This window comes from Lissotriton vulgaris, chromosome 7 (genome assembly GCF_964263255.1).
Source record: "Lissotriton vulgaris chromosome 7, aLisVul1.2, whole genome shotgun sequence".
NCBI classification, from domain to species: Eukaryota; Metazoa; Chordata; class Amphibia; order Caudata; family Salamandridae; genus Lissotriton; species Lissotriton vulgaris.
In genome coordinates, this window is record NC_141695.1 from 233,834,183 (window position 1) to 233,847,845 (window position 13,663).

Sequence of the window (13,663 nt, forward strand, 5' to 3'; positions counted from 1 at the left end):
GTACAGGACTAGGGTCAGTGTCATCCACGGGGATAGCAAGGATTCAGTGGCCCATCGGAAAGGGGTCGTCAATTGAAGCTTATGTAGACGTGTCTTCCCAAAGGAATCAGTAAACCCACCGACTTCCCCAAGGTAATCTTGCGGCCCGCCGGTGCTCCTTATTACTGCAGTTGGGGTTATAAACAAGGAATTGAACGGTCTGAATCCAGCAATCAGTGCTTAATTTGTGCTGGTGCTTTCCGGCACTTATTTCTCAGGGCCGGGTCTACATGGGGCGATTGCTGTTAAAGAGGGTATATACAGTAAGCAAAAGAAAAACCCACGAGCTGTTTCAGGCAGTCCGTAACCTGAAACTCGTGTTTAAGCACTGTGAAAGTGAATTCACAATGCAGCTGCCCATATGTAATCCCGGAAGCACAGGCGGCATTTTACAATGCCCGTGTATTTGTTTCAGACAATGTGGCAATATTCTAGCTGCGGCACCGGCGCGGCACGCGGTTTACAATAGTCGACTCGCTCTGCTGCCAATTAGGGGGGAGGGGGGCTGTCCTCTCAGCAGTCGATGCTACTGCTAACAGTCACTGTGGGGGCCGGGATTAAATCCGAACATGTCGGAGGAAAAGGAAGTAGGCAGAAGCGGCGGGAGACTCAATCTGAGTCAGTCCACCAGACTCGAGTCTCTCTCTCTCTCAGTCTCATGGCCGCCCGCCATGCAAGAAGCATGATCGATCGCATCACGGCTGGCGGCGCAAAACACTAAGGGGCAGATTTACAAGCCCCTTGCGCCACTTTTGCGTCACTATTCCAACGTTAAAAATTATGCAAAAGTGGTGCAAGGGGCATGTAAATAAGCCCCTAAGTGCAGTCGGCTCAGTCAGGCTGGCCAGCGGCAGCATCGGTTTGGCAACGGGGGCATTCAGGCGATTTGGGCGGTGTCTCTGTTGTTCAACTACACCTCCAGCGGCGCAGTGGGTGTCTGAGTGGCCTTTCTGGAGGGAGATGGGCACTCATTACCTACCGCTTTGCAGCAACAGGTAGAGGGGTCACCCCTTTTCTCTCGCTGTGCCTCCCATTAATGTAGGCATACTGAGCGGGGCAGGGGGCCTGAGCAGAAGTGGACTCACTTGTTTTCAGGTGTGTTTCACTAGTGTAAACTGTAAACTGATGCGTGCATATTTTTTTTTAACCCCCCCCCCTATTATGTAAAATTACGCTGAAGCAGTGATTTGAGGGAAGGCATTATGCAAATGTGGGCCGATTTTTTTATGTGTGCCCCGGCCGATTTTTAATGCCAATCCAACTCTGGCCAGCGGGAGCGGGGCCGGCCCGCCGGGACGAGAGGGGCCAGCAGAGTCTGGATGAAGAACAGTCTGCAGAGTGCATCATCGATGTAGCAGCGGTCACGGACCGGCATAGTCTCTGACAAGAAAGTGATTTGGGGGTAGATGTATCAAGCCTTTTGAGATTCGCAAAGGCTGAAATTCGCGAATCGCAAAAGGCTTTTTTGCATTTTCTTGAAATGTATCAAAAAATCGCAAAATAAGGAATCGCAAAACTTTGCGATTCCTTATTTTGCTTAAGCATTTAAGGATTCGCAAATTTTGCGATTCCTTAAATGCGATGTATGTGGGTTTTAGAAATTGCGAATTTGGGTTAAGAAATCGCAAATTACCACCAACTTGTAGTTGGTGGTAAATTGTGATTTCATTTAAAAATGCCCCCTCAAGTGGAAGGTAAGAACTCAGGTGGGGGGTTGGCCATTGAAGGGGTATGGGCAACGCAGCCTGGGGGGGCAGAACGATGTTTATATCAATTCATACAGGACCGCGGCACTCGACAGGCGTCGCTGCAACGCACTCGCGGAATAGGGTGGTCTCTGTCCACTCTCCCCCCCCCTTCGCCTACCAGTTCGGGTTTCGAAGTAAGTATTGGTAGGATCAAGGAATGCAATGGTGGATTAAGGATATGGATACATGAGGGAATTAGATCAGTAGTCACAACGTTTTTTCTTGCAGGAAGTGAGACCTAACAAGATGTCAGAAATGAGACAAGGTGGTACAGGAGCAGGGACGGCGGTCTCGGAAGCTCAAGCAGCACATGCAGCGATCTTCCTACAGCTAGTCGAGACGAACGGTGTAGCTTGGGCTACTAATCTAATTAAGGGCAACACGGCGAACCCTTGTGTGAACAATGACATTATTGCAGTCGATGAGGAGGACACAATTAGTGCGGGACACGTTAGAGCATCCAAAAGGGTGAAGGTGCCCACGAACAAAGACTTTCCGCCGCCCTCTAAAAAGAAGGGCAGTGTTAACCCCACAGTAGCGGTGGTTCATGATGTCCCGAACACTTCGAACTTGTCGCCAACGGTCCAGGAGTTGCCTGGCCCATCAAACTTGCCTGCTACCGGGCAACCAGCAATGGAGTACGCTACCAGAAGCGATCTGGGTAAGATGATGTCCACATTGGAAGTATTCATGAGGGAGATGGGAGAAAGTGTGATGCCTGGGCCCAATGGTGGGGTACGACCATCCAATGTTTGGGGAAACGGAGCTGCTGCTCCTGGCGCATCGGGAGCGGCTGGGGGAGGGCATGAGGGGACCGACCTATCCAACATCGCAAATGCACCTCCGGGGCCTGGCCCAGCACTACCCGCTGCCCTCCCGGTACCGCACATGGTACCATCTGCTACTCCGATATTGCCCACTCCTCCGGCGCCGCAGCCTATGAGCCCGGTGTCCCCGTCCCCTGCTGTTCCAGCGCCCCTCCCCTCCAACTCAGCAGTGCCTGCTCCTACGTCGCCAGCCCCTTCTCCAGTGCTGCCAGGCGAGGAAGAGGTACAATTCGACGCCCCTTTACTATCAGGTCGCTCCTGCCTATCCTGGGAGGTCTTGCAAGCAGCGAAGGAATTAATATGGAAGAGAGAATTTATAGACATTTTTTCTTTACTCATGCTGGGTCAACAAGGGGCAGACGTACGCAAGGCAGGGTTCAAAGAAGATGAAAAGAAAGTGAAATTTCAGGCCTGGCCGGAGAAAAGCATTGACAACTGGTTGGAAGCCTTTGCTATACTGTCCTAATAATGGAAAAGTTTAGCGACCAAGGACCAGCGTTAGTGCAGTATGGGAGGCTCATCCATAAGGAAGCAAAGAAGTGGGGAGGCGTAGGTTGGTTAGAATACGATAGGGAATTCAGGAAAAAAATGTCTAGATCTCCCAAGATATGGTGGGATCATAAAGAGGTGCAGCTGTGGATGGACTATGTGGGGTCCAGGGCGCTTCAAGGGGTAACTACAAACAGCAAGGTGCAAGAAACACAGGCGGGGTCTAATGACAAAAACAACACTGTGGCCCTGACAGAACAATTGTGGAGGACAACACCAAGTGGGGACGTGTAGGTCAAACAAAGGACAAAAGCAAGGTAGTTATCAAGGAGGGAGAGGTGGGTCCTGGCAGAACAAGTAATTCACCCCCACCCCTACCTCGATCAAGTTCCCCCCCTTGCTCCTGCCCCCCCCACCCCCTCCAGCACCCTGAGCCTTAACAGGACAAGCCCCCCCTGTAATACCCAAGAGTTGCTTTCAGATCCGCTTGAGCGAGGCGCAGTGAAAGGGCCCTCGCCTATAGACCTAGAGCGAATGGTGCCACTGCTGAACAAATACCCAAACCGAATTGACGGGAGATTGCTCCTGGGGGGTTTTGCTGAAGGTTTTGTCATACCGTATGTAGGTGTTCCTGTTGCCAGGGATGCAGATAATTTGAAATCCGCAAGGGACAATCCAGAGGTAGTGACAGCCAAGGTTGGCAAGGAACTCGAGCTGGGGAGGGTGGCTGGTCCATTCCCGCAACCACCACTAGACAACTTTGTGGTATCCCCACTGGGGATAGTACCGAAGAAAGAGCCAGGGACTTATAGGCTGATTCACCACCTGTCCTACCCCGATGGAGAGTCAGTAAATCACAATCTGGAGGAAGGGGTATGCTCTGTCTCGTATTGTTCATTTGACGTGGCTATGGACCTCGTGCGGAGACCTGGGAAAGGGGCCTGGCTGGCAAAAGCGGATATCGAGTCTGCCTTTCGCCTCCTGCCAGTGCACCCGCTCAGCCAATACTTACTGGGCTTCAGGCTGGGCAATGAATATTACTACGATAGATGCATGCCCATGGGTTGCTCCATCTCCTGCGCATTCTTCGAAGCATTCAGCACCTTCTTGCAATGGGTACTTCAGGGCGTTGAGGGGGTACAGGGCGTAACACATTATCTGGATGACTTCATGTTTGTGGGCAGAGCAGAGACAGCTGAATGTGCAGAGGCGCTGGCGAAATTTCAAAGAATGACTAAGCATCTTGGAGTGCCATTGGCCCCTGGGAAGACGGTGGGTCCTGCGCAGGCGTTAGTTTTCTTAGGTATCGAAATTGACACGTTAACAGGTGAGGCCAGGCTCCCGGCAGACAAGGTCTCTGAGCTAGCAGCACAGATAAAACAGGTGCTAGGGCAGGACAAGGTGACATTAGATGACATTCAAAGCTTGCATGGGAGACTAAGCTTCGCCACGAAAGTTATTCCAGCAGGTAGGGCATTTGCGAGCAGGTTGGCCAGGACAGCGGCAAAGATTAAGCGCAAGCACCACCAAGTGAGGTTGAGTTTTGGGGTCAAGGAGGACCTTAAGGTGTGGGGGGACTTCCTTGAGCACTTTAATGGATAAGTGATATGGAGGGAACCATGGACCAGCAGCCAGGAGCTGACGTTGTTTACTGACCCGTCAGGTAGGGATGGATTTGGGGCAATTCTTGACAAAGACTGGTGCACGGCGGGGTGGCCCAATGCTTGGAGGAAGAAAAAGATCACCTCCAACATAACAGTGTTAGAACTGTTCCCAATAGTTGTTGCTTTCCACCTTTGGCCTGCCTTGCTGTCTTTTAAAAGAGTGGTTCTATGGTCAGATAATATGGCTGTAGTCCAAGCCATCAATACCCAGTCAGCCTCTTGCGCACTTGTGTTATGTCTACTCAGAGAGCTGGTCAAAGTCTGTCTTTATAATAATGTGGAATGCAAAGCTAAGCACATCCCAGGGGCTCAAAACACGGCTGCTGACGCTTTCACGTTTCCATTGGCAGCGGTTCCGAGAGGCGTGGCCACGAGCGAGGGAAGAGATGACGCCTTTCCCGGCTCGGCTTTGGCACCTGCTGCGGTGGCGCAGCGCATCAGAGAATTAGGCGAGATGTCATTGGCACCTAGAACGATGAGGAGATACCAGACTTGTGTAAAGACATTCTGTGGAATCATGGGCCCATGGGAGCGGGAGGCTTCGAGACTAGTGGAACAAGTGCAGGCATTCATGGTTTGGGCAAAGGATGAGGGGAAGAGCCACTCATGGATGGCGGGGCATTTGTCGGCTATCGGGCACCATGTGCGCCTGTTAGGTCAGAAGGACCCGACGACGTTATTTCCAACAAGGGCGGCACTCAAAGGGTGGGCGAGAGTTATGCCCAAAGTGGCAGATCAGAGGACCCCCATAGATTATGACACTTTAAAGAACATGATAGACGCCTTGCCTACAGTTACACATTCCGCTTATGAGGCAGCCCTCTTTGCAGTGACGTTTAGCCTTGCATTCTTTGGAGCATTTAGGATAGGTGAGCTAGTGGCTCGGTCCAAAAAAGAGGTCAGCTCCAGGGCCATCTCGGTAAGGGACGTACGCTCAACAGCGGAGTCAGCCGAGATCTTTTTACAAACCTCCAAGACAGACCAGTCAGGCAAGGGTAGGAACATTACATTACAGCGCTTGGGTAACGACAATTACAGCCCGGTGGCCCTGCTGGCCACGTTCCTGTCCCGCTGCCCGCATGCAGACGGGCTACTGCTCATCCACGCTGACTGTTCCCTGGTAACAAAGTATCAGGTGGACCATGTGATGCAAGGGTGCTTATTTTGGGCAGGGTACACTACAAACGGTGCCAAGTTTAGTTCACATTCCTTCAGGATAGGAGTGGCTACCACGGCCTTTAGGGTGGGCCTCCCAGCCGAAGCAATTAAAAAAGTAGGTCGTTGGGAATCCAACTGCTACAGGAGGTATGTTAGACCATTGAGCGTGATACGCCCTGTGAGCAGACATGTGGTTAATGACGTGTAAATAATGTATGTAACCCGTAAACCGGGACAAGAGTAGGATATTATGGTTCATAATTAGCAGCCAAGTGGTGTGTGTTTAATGTTGCAGTGCTTTAAGTTTGTCAATAAACAACAATTTTCAACATACTGTGTTTTATTGCAGGGACAGAGGTATGGGTGATGAGGCACTCTTATGTCACGAGACTGGCGAGATGGGTGAAGGCCACCACCTGGAAGCATGGTTTTAACAACACAAACATATCATGGTTCGGCTTCCCTGGGATGCACTGGGCAGCACTGTTAGGGACGCTGCGTAGATTTTTGAAGGAACACAGGCAGAAGCCAAACATCCTGGTGATAGATCTTGGGGGGAACGACCTGGTGGCATTAGGCAAGAGGCGTTTATTGGACACAATGAGGAAGGATTTGAGCACCTTGAGCGGCGAATTAGGACAGTGCAGCATATACTGGTCAGAAATATCCCCTAGACCTATCTGTCATGGAGAAATATCACAGGAGGCATTAGAAGTCACTCGCAGGCGAGTCAACGCAGCAATGCGCAAATTCAGCGAACAAAGAGGGGTAGGTTTAATCAGGCATGGATTGCTGCACGCCAAATCCATTGGTTGCTGGGAATCTGATGGAGTACATTTGTCCAAAGTGGGCATGGCGATCTTCTTATTAGACTTGGGGGAGGCGCTAGAAACAGCCGGATGTAGATAAGGGAGGACTAAGGCTAGGTAGTGGGGGATCTGGGCAAAGTGGGTGCCACGCCCAGGGCTGTGGATAAAGTGCAAGGCGACCCCCCCCATGCAGGACAGGCGCAGAAACAGGACCTGAAGCCCCAGTGCAAAATGCACAGCGCTGAGTCATATAGAAGCCGAGGGGCCCTTCTTGGGGACTTGGTTCAACGGCACCCCGTTAGTCCTTAGGGCGGTTGTAAGCCTGAGCAACCGGGGGTTTGCTAATAACGCCCCGCCTGGATGGGCAAGGTGTGAGTTGACTCTCCCTTGTCTGGAGGGTGGGGCTGGTGGACGATAGGTCCACCGGTGGGAGGCTGGTGCCTCCCAGGATCGACACCTGGCTAGGGCCATTGTGTCCGCGTCATTGGCTCAACTTCAGGCGCCCTGCAACAAGGGGTTGCGGGGTATAGGGGGGTCGCCTGTCAGTTAACCCGCTCTGTTATTTGTATCACAAATAAACCTGCAACTTCTTATTCCCAACATACTTGTCTGTGTATCATTTGGGTGGTGAGGGTTGTGGGACGAGGTGTACCGATGCAACTACTATGAGGGAGGCCCGAGGTCCCTGCAGGGGACCCCCATAGGAGGGCAAACCCCGTAGTAGGGCGCAGGGAACCGAGGCCAGCCCATGGGAGGGAGGGGGGGCGGGGTCATGCTAGGATAGGCCACCCCCTTTCCTGGGATGGTTATAGGGGAGCTCCTCCCTCCTGGCGCCCTCTTTGATGCTGCCCCCTCTATCACTGCGTTCGTGTAGGCTGCTCCTCGCCAGCCTCAGGCTCATTAGCCCCTTAGGCCCTCTTCCTCACCCCCCCACGACACCGGACGCGAGGCCCGCAATTTCAGCTCCCCTCCCTACCGCTCACCCGCTGAAAGGGGGGAAGTGGGGAGGGGGGAATATTAATGATGTATTTATGTTTTCTAGGTTGCAGGAGGAGTTACATGGAGACCCCCCCATGCAGGACAGGCGCCGGAACAGGACCTGAAGCCCCAGTGCAAAATGCACAGCGCTGAGTCATATAGAAGCCGAGGGGCCCTTCTTGGGGACTTGGTTCAACGGCACCCCGTTAGTCCTTAGGGCGGTTGTAAGCCTGAGCAACCGGGGGTTTGCTAATAACGCCCCGCCTGGATGGGCAAGGTGTGAGTTGACTCTCCCTTGTCTGGAGGGTGGGGCAGGTGGACGATTGGTCCACCGGTGGGAGGCTGGTGCCGCCCAGGATCGACACCTGGCTAGGGCCATTGTGTCCACGTCATTGGCTCAACTTCAGGCGCCCTGCAACAAGGGGTTGCGGGGTATAGGGGGGTCGCCTGTAAGTTAACCCGCTCTGTTATTTGTATCACAAATAAACCTGCAACTTCTTATTCCCAACATACTTGTCTGTGTATCATTTGGGTGGTGAGGGTTGTGGGACGAGGTGTACCGATGCAACTACTATGGATTGTGCCTCATGTCGATGAAATTGATTGTAGCACTATGTCCATCATATCGTGTGGTATCTATAAAACGTTCTGTCAGTGATGAAACTGATTTAAAATATTCGAAATAAGTTTGATTCTTGTGAGGTTGCTGGCTGCCTTAATAGGAACGATGGCATGAGTCGGTTAACTAGCACAAAGTCACAAACGCTGCCGATTGTTTGTGCAGCACAAGAAGCAATGTTTATTATGCATCTAAATGTGTTTGTGCATCATTTGAATTGAAAAACTCAGTAAATGACTAAACAGCAACTATAGAGGCTGCAGAGGGATGCAAGGTGTATTGTTCTGACTCTCGCTCTGGCGCTACCAAAACCGGTGCCAGGATGTTCGGTTTTCCAGAAAGAGTCCCATTTATCCGAGCATGACACCCCTTCTTCCCCCACCCCAAGAATAGATGCTCCTTTTAATTCCTCTAGAAGAAATCTGGCATCCTCCAGTTGCTGGTACCCGAGGTGACTGCATGGAACCAGACTCGCCTTGATGAAGGCCAGGCCCTGGGTGGAACCAACTTTTCTGAAACTAAATTAAAATTACCTCATAAAATATTCACGAGGCAGCAAGGACTAGACTCACTGTAATGTAGGCACAGAGGCCTTCTCTCTTTAGACCTGGGGTTGGGAGGCAACTGGGTGGGAAATGGGGCACTAATGGCCTAAAAAAAGCATTCTTCTGCACACCCCGGATAGGGTACCCCACCCGCATTGATGACCAAATATTAGAGGCACACTGTTGGATAGTGTATGTTACTATTTACATCTGTGCCAACTTCCTGGGGTAAATGTTGGTGATGAGCGAGGCGCTGATATGCAGAGCGGTTGACAAGGCTTGGGTCACTTGGGGAGAAGCTGGTAATGTTGATTTATTCATGTTTAGTACTCGTGGGGTTGTGTGTACATGGCACTATCTGTGTTCAGCCACCAACCCAACTCGGTGGCATGGTCTGGGGAGCAAGTAGGGAGCAGGAAAGAGGACCTCTTCGGTTACTATTGCTCACTGCAAGAACTCAATAAATACATTCATAAAAAGAGAATTCTGGAGCAAGAGAATGCTCAGAGATAGCAACAAAAGCGGCCACCCTCTCATTCATCATCCGCCGTCTCGCTGTTTTCTTTGCAGGAAGTCATCTAAGTCATACGTTCATTCTGGCAAGGCACTACGGAAGGGCTGAATGTCACGTCACCCTTTTGTTTTGCTCCAGCACTCTAAACAGTCTTTCAGCGAGTGCAGTGTTGCTCCCAGATTCTCCGTTAGAACTCTTTGCTCGATGTTATGGTAAGTACGTCCATACAGACATACCTAAATGTGCGTGTTTCACAGTTAGTGCCTCTGTGGTTCGTCATCAACAGCTGGGTGTATTGGATAATGCTTGGTTTCTTCTTTCTTCCAATAGACAAAGAGGTATGACTGTGCTACGAAGAGTCAAACGTTGAGACTGGGCCTGCTTGCACTTGTTGCCTAAAATAAAGCAAGTAATCGTGTGACCTTCTCAGTAGTGTAACCCTCACTGCCCCTTTGTTTCTCCACATGTTGACAGAAGGTTCCAGACAAGAGTGCAATTGGCATAGTTGATAGCTGGCACACCTGTGCAATGCCACGGGACACTGCAAAGGTGATATTATTTCACCTGTCTTAACTCTTGCTGATGGTGCAGCATTAAATATGGAGATGCTGGGACATATCCCCTCACCGAATCCCATGTGCCGGATTATTGCAAGCATATGCGGCAAATTCAGATTATCAAATACTTACGGTTGGTCTACTGACTCAGCCAGGCCCTCCCGATACAGATGCATTCGCATTTTTCCTTCAAGAACCCAGAAGCGGTGTCTGAGGCTCAGTGAGTGATTAAAACCGTTCTGATGTTGGTGTAACAAGTGTAACGAAGTCGGCAACAATGGATATAGACATCTTGCTAATATTTTGCTCCTTGGCTTATTTTGTGTGTTTATCATGGAAAAGAGCTTCTACTAGGCACCTTCAAAAAAGTTATGCAGGGCCACTGGAATTATGCTATTGTGCGGCAGCAGCGTTTTTCACATAAATACAGATGTGCTGCCTTTGCCATATTATGTATTATCTGCTTCATAATTTGCCTATTTCCACCAAAAAATATTCCTAGCACAAATGGTTCAAAGGTTATTAAACATGCAAGCAACACATGTTGCTGAGCAGTTGAAGGTAGCTTGCAAAGGTTGACCGGCCACTTTCTTTTGCTTATTGCTATATTTTTGTGTTAAACTTGTACTATTAAGCTGCAGTCAATGCTTAGGAAGTGTTAACAAGTGTAAAACTGACAAAATAATAAAGTAATATGAAATGTCCCTCATTATGCTGCATAATTTGCCTTTTCTTCCCGCATAATTTACTCAACCATGCCACATAATTTGGCCCTTCTTCGACACAAAATTCCAGTGGAAGTGGGTAAAGCCGAGGAAAATGGGTGTGGCCTTTGACAAACATTTTAGCACCTGTACTTCATTTTTTACAAGTTAGGCACTGCCAGCAATAATATCAAAATGTCACCTGCAAATGTGACAATCTTGAAGAGATCCTGGTGGAAAGGTACCCCACTCCCCCCCCCTCCCCAGCATCTCATGGTCCCAGATCCTCTGATGGAAAGGCTCTAAAAACAGCAAGAATAGCATAGGGGAGAGGAGGCTTCCCTGATGGGTGACACACCCACCCGAATTTGGATTCCCTATAATTTGTTACCATTGACACTAAATTGGCCCAAGTGGGTGTATAGTGCCTCAATCCACATGCGAAAACGAACACGAAGGCCCACCAGCTGCAGAGGGGCCTCTAACATAGACCATTCAACTTGATCAAAGGCCTTCTCTGTGCCAAAGGAGAGCATGACCGCTTCCTTATGATGCTTCCGTGCTAGTATTATGACATGGAGGGCATCTTTGGTGCTATCACTGGTAGGTCAGGACGGGCAAATCCTGTCTGATCGCTGGTAGACTTGGACGGCACAAATCCCGTCTGATTAGCATGAATTAGGTTGGGAAGGTACGCTTCAAGATGAGTTGCTAGGATTTTGGTAAGTAGTTTTGCGACAATATTAAGTAAGGATAAAGGGATTTAGGACTGGCACAGTGTTAGGTCTTTGTCCGGCTTGACTATGAGAGTTATTGTCTCTTCAGCCATAGCTCGTGTCAGGCCACAGTCCTGGGACAATATGATGTGGACCTCAGCTAGTAGATGGGCTACCTGCAGTACGCAGTGACTCAGTGGCGGATTCTTTCAATGGGCTACGAGGCCCCGCCCCCTTATTTCCTGACCCCTTCTAAGTCTGTTATTCACAATTCACCCTAAACAGCAGTAGACAATATTTTTGCAGACACATGCATTATTGTGCATGTGCCTGCCGTCTCATTATTTGCTGGGCTTAGCTTTCAGAAGTCCAGGCCCTCAGTGGCCTGCCAGACTTTAGGGCCACACCGACTATAAAAGTAAAGCAGCCTCGCTAATTGAACATAGGCCGGGCGCATTAGGCTTCAGCCCAGCGCTTTCAAAGGCTGTGTGTCAATCAGAGACGATGTACACCCCAGTTCCTATCTCATCACAGGGGAGGGTGGGAACAGCAAGACTCACAGATCCCACCTCTCCCTCTGATGAGATGAGTTTTACTTCCTCGTCAAAGTATATGTGTTTCAGCAGTGCATGACACTTTCCAGCCAGAAGCCAATTCAAATTGTCCTGCACAACTTACCTGGGCTTCTATTGGAATTCTATAACGCATATTAGCAAGCCCATTATCGCCGTTTTAGCGTCAGTTTCCTGCTGCTAAAACGGCAATAATTTTAACGAGGTTCCTGCTAATTTGCCCATCAGTGCCTTAGCCAACACATTTCAATATACTTTGAGTAATTCAGTGGTGGTTCTGAGCTCGCCTGTTAATAAAGAAGCTTGCATGATATCAGCAGTCTAACCAACGGTTTCTATCATGCTTTTTAGGTCTCGCCTGAGAAGGCTCATGCGCTATCTCTGCAAGACATTTAGTAAGTGGCTTTTAAAAATGCCACCAGATCCTTTAGCTGGCCTACAGCTTGCGTGAACAAGCTTGTGCACGTGCACAGCTGCCATCTGTGTTTTTGTTGCTGTAATCAGGCTCCCTCCTGGTCAGCTTCATTTGTGTCTTCTAGCTGTGAATCATGCTCCTCTGCTCGCATTCCCCCTCCCTTCTCCACCTCCTCTTCCTCAGTTTCATTTGTGTCTTCTATCACTGTGAACGCTCCTGCTTCCGCCATGCACATACACCATCAGTCGTCAGTGCACGCTTTCACCAGGCACACACCACCAGCCGCCAGTGTACGCTTCCACCAAGCACACACACCACCAGCCGTCAGTGCACGCTTCCAACAGGCACACACACCACCAGCCGTCAGTGCACGCTTCCACCAGGCACACACACCACCAGCAGTCATTGCACGCTTCCAACAGGCACACACACCACCAGCAGTCAGTGCATGCTTCCACCAGGCATACACACCACCAGCCGTCAGTGCACGCTTCTACCAAGCACACACACCACCAGCCGTCAGTGCATGCTTTCACCAGGCACATACACCACCAGCTGTCAGTGCACACTTCCACCAGGCACACACGCCACCAACCTTCAGTGCACGCGTCCACCAGGCACACACACCACCAGCCATCAGTAAATGCTTCCCCCAGGCACACACACACCAGCCTTCATGTGCACCCTTCCACCAGGCACACACACCACCAGCCGTCAGTGCACGCTTCCACCAGGCACACACACCACCAGCCGTCAGTGCACGATTTCACCGGGCACACACACCACCAGCCGTCAGTGCACACTTTCACCAGGCACACACATCACCAGCAGGCAGTGCACGCTTTCACCAGGCACACACACCACCAGCCGTCAGTGCAGCAGGCAGGCTCTTCTCAGAGTTTCTTGGTAAATATGTGTTTGATGCCTGGGAGGGAGTGGCTCGAGTTTCCTTAAACCATGCTGAGTATGCAGGTGCAGTACATGAACTCCTGTGTGAGTAAGTCATGCTGCCTGGGGCTCACTCACTCCTCACTTGTAAATTGCGCCTGCACCAGGCTTTTTCTCATTTGCAAAGTTTGACGCATGCACACAGCTAAGCAGCCCCCACACCCTCGGGAATTACTGCTTCCTACAACCAGAATGGAAAGAACATTCAAAGCAATGAAAACAAGTTCTTTTTTTTGATATTACTACTGGAACAAACAGATTCCATTAAGTCACCCCTGAGCACTGCAAGATAGAATGACTTCTATCTTGCCTGGGGTGCACCTAAAGCGAAACGTGCACACAAATTAAAAATATACTGCTG

The 13,663-nt window shown here is 50.4% G+C and overlaps 1 protein-coding gene across 1 annotated transcript in view; it reads left to right on the plus strand.

The window, feature by feature from the left end:
* Window positions 1-13,663, plus strand: part of LOC147701272 (IgGFc-binding protein-like) — a 901,303-nt gene that overhangs the window by 248,938 nt on the left and 638,702 nt on the right. Inside the window, exon 20 of the mRNA XM_086929332.1 lies at window positions 3,745-4,571. Within this exon, the coding sequence (XP_086785458.1) occupies window positions 3,745-4,571 (827 nt within the window). The remainder of the gene's footprint in view (window positions 1-3,744; window positions 4,572-13,663) is intronic.